We start from the raw sequence: 21,072 nt of genomic DNA, 5'->3' as shown, positions 1-21,072 counted from the left end.
GTGCGGTACCAGAGTGAACAGTCTATGATTTTGGGGGGCTGGAGTCTGACAATTTTTAGGTCCTTCCTCTGACACCGCCGGGTCTAGAGCTCCTGGATGTACTACCCTTCTTGTGGTTGGATGCCAAGCAGTTGCCATACCAAGTGGGGATGCAGCCAGTCAAGATGCTCTCAATGGTGCTGTAGAACATTCTGAAGGGGAAGCGGCTTTGTCATGCCTTCACCACTGTGTGGACTCTTGAGTGATTGTGATGTGCAATGCAACTGCTTTTTGATGAACGTCTAACTATACAGTTAGCATTTTACCTGGTTTTCTGGGTCGTCAAATTATATAGTTTTTGTACCACATGGTGGAGCCAGAATGAATCAAGGCTACATTATGCTTCTTGCCAAGAAAGACCAATGCTATGCAAAGTTAGTGTTTTAGCTATGCTCCGACAATTGGGGCTGAATATTTAATTTTCCTTTTGTGAATATTCAGGGATGGATAAATAAAATAACTGTCATAGCGTCCAGCATACGGTCCACGACCTCCAGCGTTTCACCCACTGGCCACACGGTGTCTGCCCAGCTGGATTGGTTCTTCAGAGGATGCTCGCCACCTATCACGATGCTTCGTTCAGTTTCTTCATGTAGCTAGATATTTTACGAGTAACAACACTATTTCATACATAGTCAGGTGGCTAGCATACGGAACTCCCTTAGTTCATAATTGCACACGAAAAGGTAAGTTTTAGAGCAATGATTAGATGGTAATGTTATTTCTACCATGCGTCACGTTTGTGGTCGAGAGATTGTTTTTACAAAGCGTGAGCGTTGCGTCCACTAATCTTCGTTTAGGTTAGCAATCTAGCCAGCGATACGTATTTTATGCTGTAGCTTGCTAGTTTAATGTAAACTGTTATGAATGTGAACCTTTCAGGGGGCCTTTGATGTTCCGGGTGTGTATGCTTTTGCGTTATTCATCGCCCTTGTCTAGCGCACAGGACATTCTCTATCCGGTCATGAACATTTTAGCCTGCAAGCTGGATTTACTTGATCTAAGAAATGTCATGGAATTAACCTTAGTTTGCGTCTACTGATTGTTTTGATGTGCTAAATGACGTGCCCCCGCCCGCCAGGCGACTGGGGTCCTATATGTTTTGTGTTAGTACAGGCCATCGGAAACATCTTCGGAATGAATGTTCTGGTTACCGACGATAATAATTGTGGGTTTGCATTAACATTGACATTGATGCAAATTACTTCCCATTCAATTGAGGATTGACCATATCTATAAGTCATAGCAGCTACGGTCAAATCATCATGATACCAGACTTTCCACGTGCACGCTTGCAGCATCTCTGTTTGGTCAAATGTATACCAAATGGGCCTAATAATCGGCACCATCAGTCCCATTGAGGCCTCTGCATAAATAGCACAGTACAGCATCTGTAGTCTGCTTGAGAGAGGAGACTCGCTTTGCCATTCACAGGCTTATCTGGTCTCGGGACTATCTACAGATCAGTGACAGGGTTGATCTGTTATGATGCTTAGAATACCCCTCTGCTCCAGATGGCATTGTGTTGTTGCCCTCAGAGCAGCATCTGTTTGTTTCCAGGGCTGGAAAGAAGCTGCTTCTTCAGCGATCCACCATAATGAGGGATCACAGAAGTTGAATGGCTTTAGCCTCAGATCTCTAGGAGCAAGGCAGTAAGTTGTCTATCTTTGCCTGCCATGGACTCCATTATAGCTGCCTTGACAAAAAGTGACCATGTGTAAATAGGTAATCTTGCTACTTGTGTGTGTGAATTTCTCAATCACTGACTGTGTGCATTAGCATCTCAAGCAAGTGGAAATAGATGGTGAGAAACAGGTCAAGACCCATCTGAGATCAAAGTAGGTCATGGGTAGTTGACTGCACTCTGATTCTACTATAGGTTCAAACACAGTGGGTTAGGCAGGCTAGCTAGGCCTAAATCTTGGGTCACTTCTCACCAAGTTTCTCTCAAGCTAAATCAGTCTATTGTGGAACAGTACATTAAAAGAGAGAGGTTCCCAAAACACTAAATATGTTGTGATTAGGGTTGCAAAGGGACGGAAATTTTCCATGGGAAGTTAAGCCTGGGAATTTTTCTTAAATTCATCAAAAGTTAGCTTATAACAGTGAACCTTTTTTGTGGGATACACATAAAAGAATTCTAGGTATTGTGGCATATTTTGGTTAAACTATCCCCAATTCAATGGAATTGCAACCCTCTGCATGCACAGTGCATTCTTCCATAACATGTACAGCTGATTCTCAAGATCTTGCACACTAATGAGATGCTATTGAGCCCACACTACTACACTGTCTGAGCCAAGGACTACATGCTTTCTGGTAAGTTGTGATGGCCAAACTGGGTGGGGTGAATATATTTTATATGACAAATTATTTTTTGTTAACTAGAAAATAGTAGCCTAGAACAAAGTGTGTTTAAATAATTTCTAACTTGTTAACAGTCTCTGCTAGTTAGTTTTTGCTACCATGTGGGTTTTAGCTTGCTTGAGCCTGCTAACTGAGTGTTAATTCACCTGTTTCCATACATGTTTCATTTTAAAACATTTATCTTACAAAGGAGATGTTTAATCTAACTGCTTCACTATTTATCTGTACATGGAATTGTATTTGGGTTTTTTTAACTCGTTTTTTTCTAATCTTTACAGGAAAATGCCACGGGCACTATCTGATGTGTGGAGACATTTCACTGCATCTAATGTAGAAGGAAACGCTGTGTACATTTGCAAATACTATGCCAAGTCATATGTGAAGAATGCAACAAAGATGCAGAAACATCTGGCCAAGTGCATAAAGTTCCCTCAGCGCTCACAACAAGCAACCTCTGGCACAAGTCCCTCTACTTCTATTCGAGGTGAAAATGATGAATCAGACACCTTATCGATAGCAACAGCTCATGGTCCTCCTGGAATCAGAAGTTTTTGTGACTCAATGGAGGAACGTAGTCAGAGAAATGCTTATGAACGTCTTGCTCGAGCTGTGTATGCAACTGGTTCACCTCTGATGCTCACAAGCAACGTGTATTGGAAGAGATTTCTGAATGTTCTTCGCCCAGCATACACCCCTCCAACCAGATATGATTTATCTACTCATTTGCTGGATGCAGAGTTCAACAGAGTTCAAGTGCAGGTCAAGCAAATCATAGAGAAAGCAGAGTATATTACAATCATCTCTGATGGGTGGTCGAATGTTCATGGGCAAAGAATAATTAACTACATCATCTCCACCCCTCAACCAGTATTCTACAAGAGCACAGACACAAGGGACAACAGACACACCGGTCTCTACATTGCAGATGAGCTGAAGGCAGTCATCAATGACCTTGGACCACAGAAGGTATTTACATTGGTGACAGAAAATGTTGCGAACATGAAGGCTGCTTGGTCTAAAGTGCAGGAGTCCTACCCTCACGTCACACCCATTGGCTGTGTTGCTCATGCATTGAATCTGCTCCTCAAGGACATCATGGCACTGAAAACAATGGATACACTCTACAAGAGAGCCACAGAAATGGTTAGGTATGTGAAGTGTCATCAAGTTATAGCAGCAATCTACCTCACCAAAGTGAGAAGAATAAGAGCACCACATTGAAGCTGCCCAGTAACACCTGTTGGGGTGGTGTTGTCATCATGTTTGACAGTCTCCTGGAGGGGAAGGAGTCTCTCCAAGAAATGGCCATATCACAGTCTGCCGATATGGACAGCCCCATCAAGAGGATCCTCCTGGATTATGTATTTTGGGAGAGAGTGGTAAGCAGCCTGAAAGTCCTGAAACCTATAGCAGTAGCCATTGCACGGATTGAGGGAGACAATGCCATCCTGTCTGATGTTCAGACTCTGCTTGCAGATGTAAGAGAAGAAATCCGTACTGCCCTGCCCACTTCACTGTTGCTCCAAGCAGAGGAAACTGCTGTTCTGAAATGCATAAAAAAGCATGAAGACTTCTGCCTGAAGCCAGTACACGCCACAGCGTTTGTTGGACCCCAAGTATGCTGGCAAGAGCATCCTGTCTGGTGCAGAGATCAACAAGGCCTATGGTGTCATCACTACTGTGTCTCGCAACCTTGGCCTGGATGAGGGCAAGGTTCTTGGCAGTCTGGCGAAGTACACTTCCAAGCAAGGGCTTTGGGATGGAGATGCAATATGGCAGTCGTGCCAACATATCTCATCAGCCACCTGGTGGAAGGGACTTTGTGGATCTGAGGCTCTTTCCCCTGTTGCCTCCATCATCCTCCAAATCCCACCAACATCAGCCGCCTCAGAGCGCAACTGGTCCTTGTTTTGGAACACACACCAAAGCACGCAACAGACTGACCAATATAAGGGTTGAAAAACTGGGGGCCATCCGGGCAAATTTGAGCCTTTTTGAGCCATACAACGAGCCATCCTCAACAAGGTTGGAAAGTGACAGTGAAGATGAGGCCTCAGAGTGATGTTCAAGAGGTGGATATTGACGAGGTCCAGGGAGAAGACATCGAAGCCTGAGAGGAAGACAACCAAAGCTTTAGTTTCTAGACTATCATTTTACAGATGTATGTTGAAAACATTTTTGGGAGATGCGATGGATCATTGGGGATCATTCAATATTCCCTTTCTTTTGTTGTTCAGTGATATCATCCAATGATGATGCACTTTAGACCAGTCAACTCATTTAATTAAAGTTCAATTTGTGACTAAATAGTTTTTTTTATTTCTATTGGAAGGTTTTAATCATTTGCAATTATGTCTAATGATAACGTAAAAGGTTTATGTTTGCCTCCCGGGTGGCGCAGTGGTCTAAGGCACTGCATCGCAGTGCTATCTGTGCCACCAGAGACTCTGGGTTCGAGCCCAGGCTCTGTCGCAGCTGGCCGCGCACAATTGGCCAAGCGTCGTCCGGGTTAGGGAGGGTTTGGCCGGTAGGGATATCCTTGTCTCATCGCGCACTAGCGACTCCTGTGGCGGGCCGGGCGCAGTGCACGCTGGCCAGGTCGCTAGGTGTACGGTGTTTCCTCCGACACATTGGTGCGGCTGGCTTCCGGGTTGGATGCGCGCTGTGTTAAGAAGCAGTGCAGCTAGGTTGGGTTGTGTTTCGGAGGACGCATGGCTCTCGACCTTCGCCTCTCCCGAGTCCGTGCGGGAGTTGTAGCGATGAGACAAGACAGTAACTACCAGCAATTGGATACCACAAAAAAGGGGGTAAAAAAAAAAAGGTTTATGTTTGTCTCCATATGATATGGTAAATATATCCAATGCAAAAAACATCTACAGTTAAATGGTATTAATATTAATTTTAATATAATCCCGTTAATTGCCATGGAAAGTTTCCACCTCTGAATATTCAGAGACGACACACAATTAATCTTCTCCTTTCCCCCCTCTGATAACCAGGTGGTGAATCGCATCTCTGCATGTCTGGCAGACATATCAGTGTGGATGACGGATCACCACCTCAAGCTGAACCTCGGCAAGACGGAGCTGCTCTTCCTCCCGGGGAAGGACTGCCCGTTCCATGATCTCGCCATCACGGTTGACAACTCCATTGTGTCCTCCTCCCAGAGTGCTAAGAACCTTGGCGTGATCCTGGACAACACCCTGTCGTTCTCAACTAACATCAAGGCGGTGACCCGTTCCTGTAGGTTCATGCTCTACAACATTCGCAGAGTACGACCCTGCCTCACGCAGGAAGCGGCGCAGGTCCTAATCCAGGCACTTGTCATCTCCCGTCTGGATTACTGCAACTCGCTGTTGGCTGGGCTCCCTGCCTGTGCCATTAAACCCCTACAACTCATCCAGAACGCCGCAGCCCGTCTGGTGTTCAACTTTCCCAAGTTCTCTCACGTCACCCCGCTCCTCCGCTCTCTCCACTGGCTTCCAGTTGAAGCTCGCATCCGCTACAAGACCATGGTGCTTGCCTACGGAGCTGTGAGGGGAACGGCACCTCCGTACCTTCAGGCTCTGATCAGGCCCTACACCCAAACAAGGGCACTGCGTTCATCCACCTCTGGCCTGCTCGCCTCCCTACCTCTGAGGAAGTACAGTTCCCGCTCAGCCCAGTCAAAACTGTTCGCTGCTCTGGCACCCCAATGGTGGAACAAACTCCCTCACGACGCCAGGTCAGCGGAGTCAATCACCACCTTCCGGAGACACCTGAAACCCCACCTCTTTAAGGAATACCTAGGATAGGATAAAGTAATCCTTCTAACCCCCCCCCCCTTAAAATAGTTAGATGCACTATTGTAAAGTGGTTGTTCCACTGGATATCATAAGGTGAATGCACCAATTTGTAAGTCGCTCTGGATAAGAGCGTCTGCTAAATGACTTAAATGTAAATGTAAATGTATTCCCCAAAATGTGCAACCCTAGTTATGATGCCATTCATATGATGTTAGGTTGCACAGGACATTCCTATAATGTTGACAGAACACCTGGTATAAGTTCTTTAAATGAACTCATGGTAGTTGTCTGGGATGTTGCAAGAATATTCTTGTGATATTCACATAGGTTGCACAGAACAAATAAGTCACAGTTTAGTTTAGTCAACATGGGAGGGAACAGTGCTCTGCTCTGAAAATAATGAAGGGGCACTTCGTTGTTTATTCTCTGTTGAAACTGGCCCCTGTTTGATATTGTTATTGTGATGTTACTTGGTAACGAAGGACGGAGGAAGATTCCCAAGGGTTCCACGTCATGTTCTGGAAATGTGTCTCTTCTTCAAAAGATAAACACACAAGAATCACTGCTCCAGCCTGTTTTCCCCTGGTAACACTGGGGCCACTAACTTTTTCAGTTGGTGGCCCAGCCCATGATTAAACATTTTGTTGCTGCGTCACACAATATAAAAAAACAGTAATCACTTTATGTTACTCGCAGTGAAATAAGCAGTTGAAACAATAACAAAGTGTTCTCCCCGCCACTATTTCAGTCAGTAAAAAGCTGAGGAAAGAGGCTGGAGAAGTTGGGGTCAATTTCAATTCAGGAAGTACACTGAAATTCACATTTTCTTCAATGTTTTTTAATTGGAATTGGGGTTTGGTTTACTTTCTGAATTGACCCGGAATAGAAATGGAATTGACCCCAACCCTGTTGTTGAGTAGGAGATGTGATGAGGCAGGGGTCATTGGTGAAGTACAGCAGGTACCAACAGGGAGAAAGGCTACAGAGAGCCTCTACATAGGCCTAGACAACACAAGCCACGAGCACCCACTCCAAGCTGAGTGGGAGATGTGATTGAGGGCACAGGGAGGGGGTGGATATAAGTGGTGTGAGGCAGAGCAGGAGAGACACAGAAGACAGAGATTATACAGAGGCAGCTATAGGGAGTTGTATGAATAGAGAAAATGTGAAAGTGAGAGTCCAGGAGAGAGCATAAGCAATTCACTCCCAGAAGACTGTGGTGGTAAAGAAAGAGGGAGGGATGTATAGAAGAGACAGACAGTGTGGAGGTAAGGGGGGGGGGAAAGAGGAGAGTCAAGGCCACCTGGATGGGGCATCTCTTCCCACACACCTTTTCCTCGTTGTGAACTTGGCTGGGGGATGAGTGTATTTTTTCCTGTCGGCTTTGATTTCACAGTCTATGGTGCCCACTCCGTTCGCACACACTGAGCTCCAATCCCTCAACACCATGTCAGGAATCAACCTGCCGAGAGAAACCGCTCCGTCTTTACCACCCTTGACGGGCAGAGTCAACATCAAAACAGATAATGGACCCAGATTGGGTTGTGAACAGGGAGGTGTACTTGAGATAGAGGTAAACAACCTTGTTTGGCTAGAATAGATAACCTAACCCCCTATAGAGACTTTGGGAGTCCAACCATTCTGAGAAGTTGTTACTGATTCCTGCCCTGTTTGAAGTTGTTAGCACATGGAGAAGCAGTATGCTAGTAACGTTGCCTAGCCTAAGTTCAAACAGCTGTAGGTCGATTTGGTTCTGAAGAATGTTTATGAAGTGTCTTTGTGTTTGCGTCATCTTGTTAGGATTTGTTTGTTGGCACCTCAACTCGTTTTCAGTTGAAAGAGCTAAGATAATGTTGCAGGTTGGAATTCCAAGTGTGTCTGGCTCATTTTACGTTGAGCAGTCGCTCTTATCCAGAGCAACATATAGTTTTGCTATTTTGCCCTTGAGCAAGGTCAGGACCAAGGCTCTATGTCTGTCTACCGACCTGTGTTGTAAATGATAACTAAAATGTCTGACATTTAGGCTTTTTCATTGTTCATCAAGTCCTCTGTGTTGAAAAGTGGAATATCATTTTTATTTTGTGTTTTTGCTTTTAGTGCTCTGCTCTCCTGAGGTAGACCACTGATGGAACAGCGACATACAAGCTCTGGGGACAGTCGTTGTCATGTTTCCATGCGTTTCCTCCTGGCCCTCTGCTGAGCCCCCGTCGCCCTGTGGTCATGTCTCCCTGCCCACACACACTCACACACAGCCCCTGCCTGACCTACTGTGCAGCTGCCCCGCCCCGAAGATGAACCCCCGCCCCGTCCCAGACTACATGGAGTCCCTCATCGTGGTGACCGAGTACGAGCCCAAGGGGGGTGATGAGGTGGAGGACATGGAGTGCTCTGAGACCCCTGAGCCCGGCGCACCCCCCTTCAGAACCCACTCCTGCGACCTGCTGTCCCACTCTGTGGGCCACCCCGAGGCCCTGTCCCCTGAGCCCCAGGGGCACAGGGGAAGACTAAACCTGTCAGACCGGAAGCTGTCTCTGCAGGAGCGCTCCCAGACGGCCTCGTCCCCCAACGGGCGCTACATCTACCCCTCGCTGCCCTACTCGCCCATCACCTCGCCCCAATCCTCCCCCCGGCTGCCCCGTAGACCCACCGTGGAGTCTCACCGCGTCTCCATCACTGACCTGCAGGTAGGCAACAGCCCTTCTGCCTTTTAACCCCCCCGGTCTTTGGAATAAAACACAATTTTGTGTTGGTCAAACTCTATGAACACACATCAGCTGAACTTGTGTATTTGTCTCCAGTGGTAAATAAAGCAGCATACAGGTATAAAGGTTGAGCATATGTGAAGGTAAGGTCCATGGTGTTAGTAGATGCCAGCTCACTCCCCAGTAGATCTCAGAAGCGTAGTCCAGTAGACTCCCTGTAGAGATGGCCTGTGTCCCAAATGGCACCCTATTCACTGCATAGTGCACTACTTTTGACCCGAGCCCTATGGGACCTGCTATTTGGGATGCAGACATGGGCTGCATTCCACACACTTAAAGGCACACCCTCCTCCACTTACCCTCGCCTTATGGTCGTTGGGGGAATCCCCGCCGCCATCTTTGCCATCGGTCCAAACACTTAGCCAAGCAAGAAAAGTTGGCAACGAAAGCCCCTCAGCCCTCGTTTGTGACCGAGTGTTCGAGTGTACATTTCTTTTCACTCCGGGGCCTGAAATGCCCCAAAATTCAAATTGCCATGATTGTACATCCGCTAAGAAAGGTCATTCAACACTTAAAACCAACATCAATATGGAGAAGTCAACATACCAGTATAAATAAAAAACAAATGAAAATAAGTTAGAAATTGTGCTACTAATGCACATGATGGCACAAACACGTCTCGTAAAAGTAATGGTCTTTTTGTTTGGTTAGCTTTTGGAAACGTTATCTAGCATATACAACTTTCCCTGACATCACACTTATACGTTGTCATTTTCGATTTACCTGATATCGTCGGATGGCTAGAATTCGATGCCTGTGGATGTGTTGTCTTCTAGCCAAGATATGAAATTCAATCATAATAAACTGTAGCGCATACAAAGCACACACAATAGCTACCGGGGGTTCCATGATGACTGAAAAACAACCGTGGGACGAGTGAAGAATTTCCTGGGCAAGGGCGGTCCATTTAAAATGAATTAATTCCTCCCTTGCACTGCAAGTGTCAACTCCTCATACGTCATGATACGTCGTCAGAAGTGTTCACTTAATTTGAGGGCTGAGGGGAGAAGGTGTGTCTTTTACATGTTTGGAATGCAGGCATGATCTCTCTGCTTGCTAGGCTGTTACCCTGCTCCCCGAACACCCCTAGACTTTACAGGATAAAAACTAGCAGATCCCATTACTCATGAATAGTACAGGCTTATATGTTTTTTATGTTTAGTCATGCTGACTTCTGGTAGTTTGTTTTCCAAGTTGAAAAAAAGGAAGGTTTTGTTAGTAAACGCATTGCTTTTACATGGATTATTGGTTCTCCTAATGCTACACCTCGTGTGGTTCTGGCAGACCAAGAAAATGCATTAGTCATGCAAAGACGTCAGCTTCTCTCTCTCTCTCTCAAAGGACTGCGTGCAGCTCAACCAGTACAAGCTGAAAGATGAAATCGGAAAGGTACTGTTGTCGCTCCTCAAAGCACTTCACCATTCCTCCACCTATGGCTTACTGTGCGTGTTTAAAAAGTTGGGGGGATCATTAAGGACACGGTTGCCATCATTCTCACTTCTCCCTGCCAGCCTTGTCCTCATTTCAAATTCCCTAAAATCCCTGGCCTAGGGAGAGTTAGAGGAGGATGAGAGGCTGGTATAAATAGCCCTAGTCCCCTCTCCTCTCCTTGGGCTGAGTGGGTCTGTTCTGTGTGAAGCAGTAGACAATGGGAGCCTCAGGATGGGTGAAGTTGGAGAGAGTTCTGCCTGCTGTCTAAAGTGTCTGTGTGCGTGGGTGTGGGTGGTGGAAGGGGGGCGGGTAGATTTAAATTTGACTACTAGATTTGAAGCAGCTGGTTCTCATTGAGAGTACTCGGCCCACACATTTCCGGTGGGTCAGCTTGGGATAGCTATTGTGTGTGTGCGTGGGTGGGTGTTTGTGTGTGTGTATTCTTTTGAGTGTGTACTGTAGGTTTTTATTTGTCTGGGTGATTGACAGCTACTGAACGTCACACTGCCTGTGCTCCTGTTCTCTGACAAGGGCTCCTATGGTGTTGTCAAGCTGGCCTACAATGAAGACAACAACACTTACTACGTGAGTCCTGCTGGCCATCTTACACACAGACACACACAGTGGCGATTTTAGCATGTACAGTTGAAGTCGGAAGTTTACATACACCTTAGCCAAATACATTTAAACTCAGTTTTTCACAATTCCTGACATTTAATCCTAGTAAAAATTCCCACCTTAGGTCAGTTAGGATCACCACTTTATTTTAAGAATGTGAAATGTCAGAATAATATTTGAGATAATGATTTATTTCAGCTTTTACTTCTTTCATCACATTCCCAGTGGGTCAGAAGTTTACATACACTCAATTAGTATTTGGTAGCATTGCCTTTAAATTGTTTAACTTGTGTCAAATGTTTTGGGTAGCCTTCCACACGCTTCCCACAATAAGTTGGGTGAATTTTGGCCCATTCCTCCTGACAGAGCTTGTGTAACTGAGTCAGGTTTGTAGGCCTCCTTGCTCGCACACGATTTTCAGTTCTGCCCACAAATTTTCTATAGGATTGAGGTCAGGGCTTTGTGATGGCCACTCCAATACCTTGACTTTGTTGTCCTTAAGCCATTTTGCCACAACTTTGGAAGTATGCTTGGGGTCATTGTCCATTTGGAAGACCCATTTGCGACCAAGCTTTCACTTCCAGACTGATGTCTTGAGATGTTGCTTCAATATATCCACATCATTTTCCTGCCTCATGATGCCATCTATTTTGTGAAGTGCACCAGTCCCTCCTGCAGCAAAGCACCCTCACAACATGATGCTGCCACCCCTGTGCTTCACGGTTGGGATGGTGTTCTTCGGCTTGTACGCCTCCCCCTTTTTCCTCCAAACATAACGATGTTCATTATGGCCAAGCAGTTCTATTTTTGCTCCAGCCATTGCCACGAGCCCGTCCTCCCCAATTAAGGTGCCACCAACCTCCTGCGATGTGCACAGGTTTGTAGCATGTAACTACAATCCCCTTTACTGTACATCTCTCCATACTTTGATGTCAGACCTCTTTCCCTCTCCTCCCTCTCCTCCCTCTCTCCCTCTTCCTCCCTCTCTCCCTCCAGGCGATGAAAGTGCTGTCCAAGAAGAGGCTGATGAGGCAGGCAGGTTTCCCACGTAAGTACTGAGCCTGAGGCATATGGTCAATCCAGCAGGGAGTACATAGACTATTCTAGGACACTACAGTGAGACTTTGCTGCTGTAGACCAGTGGTCACAAACCTTTTCTGAGTCAAGATGCAAGCCAAGATCTACCACTCAGATAAAAAAAACATGTACCTATTGAAAACAGTTTTGTAGCAATGAGGTTTGTAGTAGGCTACATCATTGCGTGTTGGCTATGCTTGAATTACCCTGCCAATGTTCTTCTCAGACCATTTTGATTTTTTTTTTTTTTTGTTGTATTTGTATTTGTTGTATTACTTGTGGAGTGAGCAATATAATTGGCTTTTTATTTAATTTTACTGGACTGATGGCCTGCATCTCATGGTCAGTCTGAGGGGGGAGGGAGCAGCGCTGAGGCTGCCTCTCACCCGACTCACCGTCCCTCCGCCCTCCCTCCCTCCGCTGAGAAAAGGGGACACAGTCTTTCAGCTGATGGCGACACTCAAGTCGCACAGCATTATTTCTGCCTCTTGCCTTAATTCATGTTAGTCCGATGTCCATATAAAGTGAAATATTACTCAATTTAAAAAGGAGACAAGCCGCTAATAATGACAATGCAAACTTATCGGAACACTTTGCTGTACTCATTCATACAGCTGCAGTGCTGGTTGTAGCGTGTGTGGAAGTAGGGGGAACGCACATTTTATGGATTATAAAAGTTTTGAACAAAGTGTTGACAGTGCCTAATAATGACTTGAACATGAACTTACTCATCAGTGCTTTGCTGTATTCGTTGACTCTCTCTAGTCATGCTTTTGAAATCTCTCGGTATCAACTTTGCTGTGCGTTTGAGGTTTCTTTTCACAGTCTATGGCTCGAGGAAACTGTGCAAACACAGTGATCTGAGCTTTCTGATTGGCCAGCTGTAGGCCTGTAGGTGCACTTGATTTGCTCTCTGGGCCTGCCAGGTAGGCAGAGTTCTACGTTCAGACACATGAAATGGTTGAAAATGGGAACACTTTGCCTTCCCGGCGCTAGGGCTGCTGAATCAAGTGCACCTACCGTCAACAGCGCAAAACAAATTTAAAAAAAATAGGAACGCAAGGCTTTATCGTTGTTGCTTTTTACAGAAATGCTTGGTGATCGACCAGTTGATTGCGATCGACCGGTTGGTGACCACTGTTGTAGACTAACAAGGCCACTACACTTTTTCTCCCCCCTACCCCCTCCTTCCTGTCCACCTGCAGGGAGACCACCCCCCCGCGGAGCCAAAGCAGCCCCCGAAGGCCCCCCTCAGCCAAAAGGACCGCTGGAACGGGTCTACCAGGAGATTGCCATCCTAAAAAAGCTGGACCATCCCAATGTAGTGAAGCTGGTGGAGGTGAGGCTCTACAATCTGGATGGTGTTTGTCCTCTTAACTCAAGCTGTTGTGTATTGCCAATGCATAATACATTTGTAACACATTGTGTCACTGTTTGAGTTCAGTGTTATTTTCATGAAACAGGAACCTCCTTGCTTCAATTGTTTTGTCAAAAATGTTATAAAATATTATTGTGACAGCTCGTTGGCACCGTGGCACTGTCAGTGATTGCAAGTGAATTTGTGTTCACAACAGTCTGCTAGTATTGTAGTGTGCTGTCGGTCTAGTATGTGTGCTCCTCTAAACCTGCGTCCCTCTCTTCTCCTGCCAGGTTCTTGACGACCCTGGTGAGGACCATCTGTACATGGGTAAGATTGGCCTGATTCTGCGCTTGGCAGCGCATACACACACACACACACCGATAGATATCCCTTCAGTTCACATTACACAGTCACTGTTTAACATCGTTACGACGGATCGTTATGAGGTGTGAGACACACATGTCCCACTCACTTCCTAATCAGACCCACTCACAGATCTGATCATTTTAATCATGATAACTAACTATCTGAAAGCGTTGATGATGTAGTAATGACGGCATCTCTGTTCTTTTTACAGTGTTCGAGCTGGTCAAAAAGGGGTGGGTTAATCCTCTTGCTACTGTAATCAGTATAAGCTGGAGTGAGCTCAATCTCGTTAAGCACTGACGCTCAATTTACTGCTCTCTCGCTGTGTCTGTGTCTGTGTGTGTCGCTCGTGCACAGGGCTGTGATGGAGGAGTTGCCCACAGACAAGCCGCTGAATGAGGACCAGGCTCGGTTCTACTTCCAAGACCTGGTCAGGGGGATTGAGTTCTGTGAGTGGATTCTCTTCTCTAATCACAGTACTGTCTGTGCTCTCCCTCTCTTTGCTGCTGCACACCGGTAGCACACCTATGTTCCCTACAAATGCTGTTGTGAATGAAAAAGATTTGCAGCCACACCCTGGCTGCGAAGCCGAAACATCTGTCCCTGATGCAGTGAAAATAATACAAATGAAGTAAGCTCTTTTTGAGTGTGGATCCATCACACCTTTTTTGCTTGTCTGAATTTATGGGTTTTACGCACCCACCAGACATTTGGGAGAGCACAATGGTCTTCGTCTGATTAGCTACTCTTCCGCTCTTCAGCCACCCACTGCCTCCTTTCCCCAATGCACATAATCACAATGGCTTTCGGTGGCATTATTGCACTCAAGCACAGGGTGCATCCTAAGTGGCACCCTATTTCCTATATGGGGCCCTGGTCAAACTAGTGCACTATATAGGGCATAGGGTGCCATTCGGGACACCCAGGCTTACCACAAACGATGTCTTCTACCAGAGCAGTACACACGGAGAGATGGAGGGAGAGAGATGCACTGTAAGGGTGCTACAAAGCAGCACTCAAACCTCTCTTCCTCTCCCACATACAACTACTCAGACACCCCCCCTTCACTTTAACACAAAGAATCCTAATTTCCCTGTATCTTCAGGAGGTGTTATACAGAGGTGTGTTTGTAACAGATTGGGATCGCACCTGAACAACTCACCCACAGCTTAAAATGGCGCCATTGAATCAGATCCTTTTCCGTGCTTAGTAGGTTGTCAAATCAAATAACTTTATTTGCCACACGCGCCGAATACAACAAGTGTAGACTTTACCGTGAAATGCTTACTTACAAGCCCTTAACCAACAGTGCAGTTCAGGAAGAAGGAAATATTTACCAAGTAGGCTAAAATAAAAAGTCATAATAAAAAGTAACACAATAAGAATAACAAGCAAGTTTGCGGGCAGAGGGTCACTAGTTGGAGCCGTGCTATGGACAGGGACTGTGAAGGAAGCGATACCGTTTAGCAGCACAGTGACGCTGGTTACAGAAGGAGAAATGAAAAGTAGTCAAATGTATGACTCGTTACCGTGAGAGCCTCTGCTAAATGACTAATAATACTGTGCTGTTGTTTTCCAGTGCATTACCAGAGGATCATCCACCGGGACATCAAGCCCTCTAACCTCCTGGTTGGGGAGGACGGTCACATTAAGATTGCTGACTTCGGGGTCAGTAACCAGTTTGAGGGGGCCGACGCCCTCCTGACCAGCACGGTAGGCACGCCCGCCTTCCTCGCCCCCGAGACCCTCTCCGAGACCAGGAAGAACTTCTCTGGCAAGGTGAATGAGCTTCTGTCACCCCCTGGAATGCTCTTTGGGAATGAAATATGATCTATTTCCTCTCTGAAATTCCTTAAGGGCAGCTGTTATGAGGAAATGATGTGGGTTTTAAGTGAATTCTGTTTCTTCTTATAGGCATTGGATGTTTGGGCCATGGGAGTGACGCTGTACTGTTTCGTGTTCGGAGTGGTAAACCTCTCCTCCTACTGTGCTCTATATGTTATTACAATCCACAGCTGCATGATTCAATAGTTCAGCCTTATGACCGATACAGAACATGTTTCACCTGACGCGTTCTCATTTGAATGCGACTCCTGTCAACAGTGTCCCTTTATGGATGAACGCATCATCAGTCTTCATCAGAAGATCAAGACTCAGCCAGTGGAGGTGCCAGAGCAGTGAGTTCTCCGTTCAACTCTATTGGGAGGGATACGATCCATGATTAATGAAGGACCCTAACTCTTGTTGTGGCCCCTACAGTTCAGACTTATCTGACGATCTGAAAGATCTGCTACTGAAGATGCTGGACAAGAATCCAGAGACCAGGATATCAGTACCGCAGATTAAGGTCTGCTTTTTAGTGATTTGTGTGTGTGTGTGTGTGCTTGTGTGTGTGTGTGTTTGTAATGTACTTGGTGTGTGTGGCTGCATCACGTTGGGCCTCTCTCTGCTCCCTCCAGGTGCACCCGTGGGTGACGCGGCAAGGAGCGGAGCCCCTCCCTCTGGAGGATGATAACTGCTGCATGCTGATCGAGGTGACCGAGGAGGAGGTGGAGAACTCTGTCAAACACATCCCCAGCCTGGCCACTGTGGTGAGTGGTGGGAGGAGAACACACAGGCCACACTGCACTGCCTTCATAGCTAGAATCTCTAGTTGATACTTCCTTTTTTGGACTTATAAATGAATGATATATGCCCATTGATTCTTGAAGAATATAACTTATAAATGCCTCGTGAGCTTAGTTCAACTGTCACACCCCATCAGAACACAAAATAAAAGCTTGTTTTACTCTGTTTGTAAATAAAGCAAATGTAAATGAACACTATATAGCCTCAAAACATGGTTTTAAACTATCATTTTGATATCCATAGCTCTGTTTATGAATTAAAGAGTGGTTATATTTCTCCAGGCCCATCCCTCAGATTTTTACAAAAACAGGGGCGGGGTAAATGCGTTGTTAATTGTTTCAGTTAAGGATTCTAGCTTTAACACTGGATTAAACATGATAGCACTGGATTAAACATGATAGCACTGGATTAAACATGATAGCACTGGATTAATGGCTCAGAACTCACACTCAGTCTCATTTTGCAGCAGACAGTCTCTTGGTGTACTGGGACAAGAGGCCACACTTTACAGTTCACAAAAGATACCTTATGAATATTCATTCGTTGATTTAATATCGTCAGTTTCCTTTCAGCTCTTTGATTGTTTCATCTACAGTTACTGTTGTACAGCTGGGTAGTTTCACTGGTTACAAAGAAGTTATAAAGTAATTAAACCATGAGGGCAACTTGATATGAAGTGTTGTAACTAATAAACGACTGACCAGAAAAAGTGAATGATAAATTTAGGACATTTGAATGATCTGCTCATAGCCACTCTGCTCTGTGACAGGTGTCATTCTTAACTCTGTGGTGTAGCCCATTCAAATGTCTCTCTGTGTCTGTAGATCCTGGTGAGGACCATGCTGAGGAAGCGCTCCTTCGGGAACCCCTTTGACTGGGGCCGTCAGAGAACCGAAGACCGAGGCCCCGGTCTGTCTGCACCAGGACACATGCTCACGTAAGTCCCCCTCTCTTAGGCCTTTTACACTACTCTCTAGTCAGTGGATGAAACATCTTTTCTGAGCCGTGAGGGTTGCAAAATATCTGTATTTTTCTCAGGTTTTCCCAATTCCTGGATGTAGGATTCTGGATTTCCTACTTATTTCTGGAACATTTCTAGAAAACCTGGCAATTTTAAGAAAGTTTCCAGAAATGTGGAACCCTAAAATCACCTAATAATGTAATGTAGCTTCATATTGCAATAGAAAAGCTCAGTGTTGGGGGTTCTCTTGTACATGGCTAACTATTCTTATCTTGCAAAATTGATTCTTAATTGTCATTAAATGATAGTAGGATGTCACGTAGATGGTGTTAAGATTTACTTGTGATATACTTGTCTGTGCTTGCTGTAGCAACCTCTTAATCTGCCCCCCTCCCTCCTGCCCGCCAGCAAAGGGAGAGCGGGCAATGTGAGATACTGCTACATTCATAGTAACCAAAGAAGGTAAAGGACTATGGGCCTGCCACTGCCTTGCCTGCCTATCTATCTCAATACTATTCAAGTGGTATGAAACTCACTTAAGTCCATAGGCATGAGTGGTGTTCGTCGTCAAGTGCTCCTGTGTAACAGATCAACATGCAGTCAAGGGAATAATTATAGCCAATACACAGGGGTACTTGAAACCATGTCTGGGAACCTCTTGCTGATCCCTAACTGGGGTGACATGGGGTTCCCTTACGACCAAGTGCAATCTAAGGTGTTTCTGGCCAAGTGTGAACTGTACAGCAATGAGCAGAGCAGAAACCGTCAGGTCAGCAAATTAGAATGAATCAATCTCATCCTTGGCCAAGCACTTATAGAACTGCAGCCTAAACACTTTTCCTGTGAAAACCCGGATTTAAATTTGGCCGAATATCTGTATTTAAAAAATGGGTCACTGATTCCTCCGCATGCAGCATCACAATACCCCCCTCCCTCCCAAGAACATACCAGTGAACTACTTTGATGTTGTTTTTTAAAATCTCTGACCTGAATGTTCAACTAACAGCTTGCTAAGTTCCCTCTCTGCGCAATCTCTCCAGATATGTAGCTAACAAGTGAATGGTTGCGCTCAGTTTCCCAGCTAAACTGAGGTTAACTAGCTGTATCTCTACAGTGATAGAATTGCCACAGGTACTTAGCACTGATGGCTGTATTGAATTCTGCTCCTCTGGTTTGTTTCCTAGGAAACAAGAGGGCGGGGAGGGCATGAGAAGTGTGGACCTGCCCTTGGTGGGCGAAGATGAGGCTCTTTCCTGATGCGGTGTGGTTTCTCAGCGCGAGGGCGGAGGCATGCTAGCGAATTATGTTGGTTGAAGCCACTAATGTCTTTTGTGGAGGTGGACAGGACTGTTATAGGGATGTGACGGGAGCCTGAACACCCTTTTGGTGAAAGCTCCCTCCTGTCTGTCACTCACTAACACCCATCTGTAATGCTCATGTTTCTAGTCATAGCATGCTCTGTCTCAGGCTTCTGATATAAAGGTCTGTATTAGCCGAGGTACATGTGTTTCTCCGGGCCTCTCCTCCGTTTGAAAAGGCTCTCACGTTTACTGCAGGGGGATGGGAGGGGGTGTTTGTGAACACATATTAGTAGAGCAAGTTACTTGACTATGATTGTCTGGACCACTCATCATTAATGTGGACAGTTTTGTAACGATAAACAGGAGAGGTTTATTGAAACGAAAAATATAGAAAAAAAAGCTTTACTACATTCATAGTATGCATGTGAGTTTGTTTCCTTGCTACATAAGTTGCACATTCATAGAATTAGTTATTGATGCACAATCTATTTATTTGATCCAATTTGTAAGTCGCTCTGGATAAGAGCGTCTGCTAAATGACTTAAATGTAAATGTAAATTCATTCAGTCCTCACTAATGGTTTGTTGTAAAATGTCTCCCAGTTACTACAACTGGTAAAGAGCTTTTAAAAACGGTGTGTTTTCTAACGCGTTTACTTCTCAAACGTGCGGCGGTCCAAGGGGATGATACAATGTTGAAGCTCAAGTCAAAATAATGTGTTTGTGGCATGTTTGTTTCTTTAAGATTTTTATATGGTAATAGATTGACGGGTGTGGTTTTTAAACATCTCATTTTCAGGACACCAAAAAGAAAATCAATTGTGTATTTTGTAAACTAATAGCAAACACCTTTAAAACAAGTTACTATTTCTAATTGCAATGTCATTGTGAAATAATAGGAATTATTGTCTCTTACAAATTCATTTCACTCCCAGGCACATAGTGTGGCTGCAGACCTCTTGTACAAATCTATGCATGTCATATCTGTTATGGAAATGTTGGAATTCATTTGACATAGATAAAGTTGTGATCAGATATGGTAAGATACAAACGTGCTAGTAGAACTCAGACATTGCCACTTGGGTGCAACTCTTTTTCCATGTCTAAGCGGTCGAATGATCTCCCCAGTTGTCTTGTGGCATGTTTTTTTTTACCTCTTGCCTTTTTTTGCATGCAGTTAGACAGTGTTTGTGTGTGGATAGCTACAGTCACTGGACATGTTTGTGGTTCCATAGTATATCATTGAAACGACATTAATTCAACAATTAATGCTTCCAACATACAGATTTTTTTCAGCACCAACGTGTTGAATGTATGACAAAGGTACACAGTTTTTTTTGGGGGGGTGAACATTTCTTGCATGTCACTGCTGTATGTTAAAACAATCTGAATTGTATGTTGTGTGTTTTTTAAGACTTATTACTTACTATGCATACGAAATGTCACTCTGTGGTGCAGCGCTCAACCCTGTCATTGGTCTGTCATGTATACTGTGTTGTTAGATGGTACAGTATCTAATTGAGGTCTCTGTATACAGGAGCTGACCGCTTAGTATGGCAGTACCTGTTTGGAGATCTCACCATCTTGTGTAAAATGTTCAGGAATAATATTATGGAATATTAAAATGAAGGAGACGATACTGACTATGACCTCAGTCCAGATCAGAAGTGGCTGTTAGAGCGCTGGGTCTGTAACCGAAAGGTTGCTAGTTTGAATCCCTGAGCCGACGAGGGAAGAAAATGACATTACGACTTATTTTATCACTCCACATGAAAGTGCTCCCCACCCCTTCATTATTATCAAAGAAGACGTTGGGTTTGACTACAGGGCTGAATTAAATGCAACCCACAGAATTCTGTATTATATTTGTATTTATACATATATTTAATCTTCGCTTTTTGTTTCAGTCTTTGCCCAATCTTATTGAAAAGGATTACCTTTACTGTCCATATCACACAATTTACTGTAGCATAATGCCATCCATTGTAGTGAGAGCTTTGGTGCCTCTACCTAAATGCATGCCAACATACTATAAAAATACCATTGAATTGTCATAGCATAACAGAGCTTCTCACAAAACAAGAGCTCATAATGATTGAATCTATTGTATCCAGTTCATTATTTGAGTAAATGACAGTTAACTTTCTGCAATGTGTCCCTGTCACATTATTGTTGGGTATTTTGCTGTAGGGTATTGTTGAAGCACTTGGTCACACGTTTTTAGGCCATCGTAGGTATAGGCCATACTGTATGAACATCAATTTATGTTACACAAAATGACCACCAGAGTGCATCCTATGCCATTTCACGATACAATATGGACTCTGGATATTCACTGCCTCGGTCAAACATGAATGGCTATAGCTGAATACTACTTA

The 21,072-nt window shown here is 44.9% G+C and overlaps 1 protein-coding gene across 5 annotated transcripts; it reads left to right on the top strand.

The window, feature by feature from the left end:
• The first annotated feature begins 455 nt into the window (after positions 1 to 455).
• On the top strand, positions 456 to 20,840 carry LOC139552228 (calcium/calmodulin-dependent protein kinase kinase 2-like). 5 transcript variants are annotated; one of them, XM_071363746.1, is made up of 18 exons: positions 456 to 725; positions 1,600 to 1,691; positions 8,289 to 8,875; positions 10,295 to 10,342; positions 10,916 to 10,969; positions 11,999 to 12,050; positions 13,285 to 13,418; positions 13,730 to 13,766; positions 14,017 to 14,038; positions 14,163 to 14,254; positions 15,385 to 15,584; positions 15,720 to 15,773; positions 15,909 to 15,982; positions 16,065 to 16,152; positions 16,265 to 16,396; positions 17,258 to 17,370; positions 17,803 to 17,856; positions 18,579 to 20,840. In XM_071363746.1, exons 3-18 carry the CDS (start codon positions 8,357 to 8,359, stop codon positions 18,649 to 18,651), a joined length of 1,746 nt encoding a protein of 581 aa, XP_071219847.1. In that variant the 5' UTR covers positions 456 to 725; positions 1,600 to 1,691; positions 8,289 to 8,356; the 3' UTR covers positions 18,652 to 20,840. The 5 variants fall into 5 exon arrangements, with proteins under 5 accessions (XP_071219847.1, XP_071219845.1, XP_071219849.1 ...); XM_071363744.1 differs by lacking the exon at positions 1,600 to 1,691 and having other exon boundaries at positions 457 to 725; XM_071363748.1 differs by lacking the exon at positions 1,600 to 1,691 and having other exon boundaries at positions 457 to 725; positions 17,765 to 17,856.
• The last annotated feature ends 232 nt before the right edge of the window (positions 20,841 to 21,072 follow it).

This window comes from Salvelinus alpinus, chromosome 24, assembly GCF_045679555.1.
Source record: "Salvelinus alpinus chromosome 24, SLU_Salpinus.1, whole genome shotgun sequence".
Lineage (NCBI taxonomy): Eukaryota > Metazoa > Chordata > Actinopteri > Salmoniformes > Salmonidae > Salvelinus > Salvelinus alpinus.
This window is presented reverse-complemented; position numbering and strand designations above follow the sequence as displayed.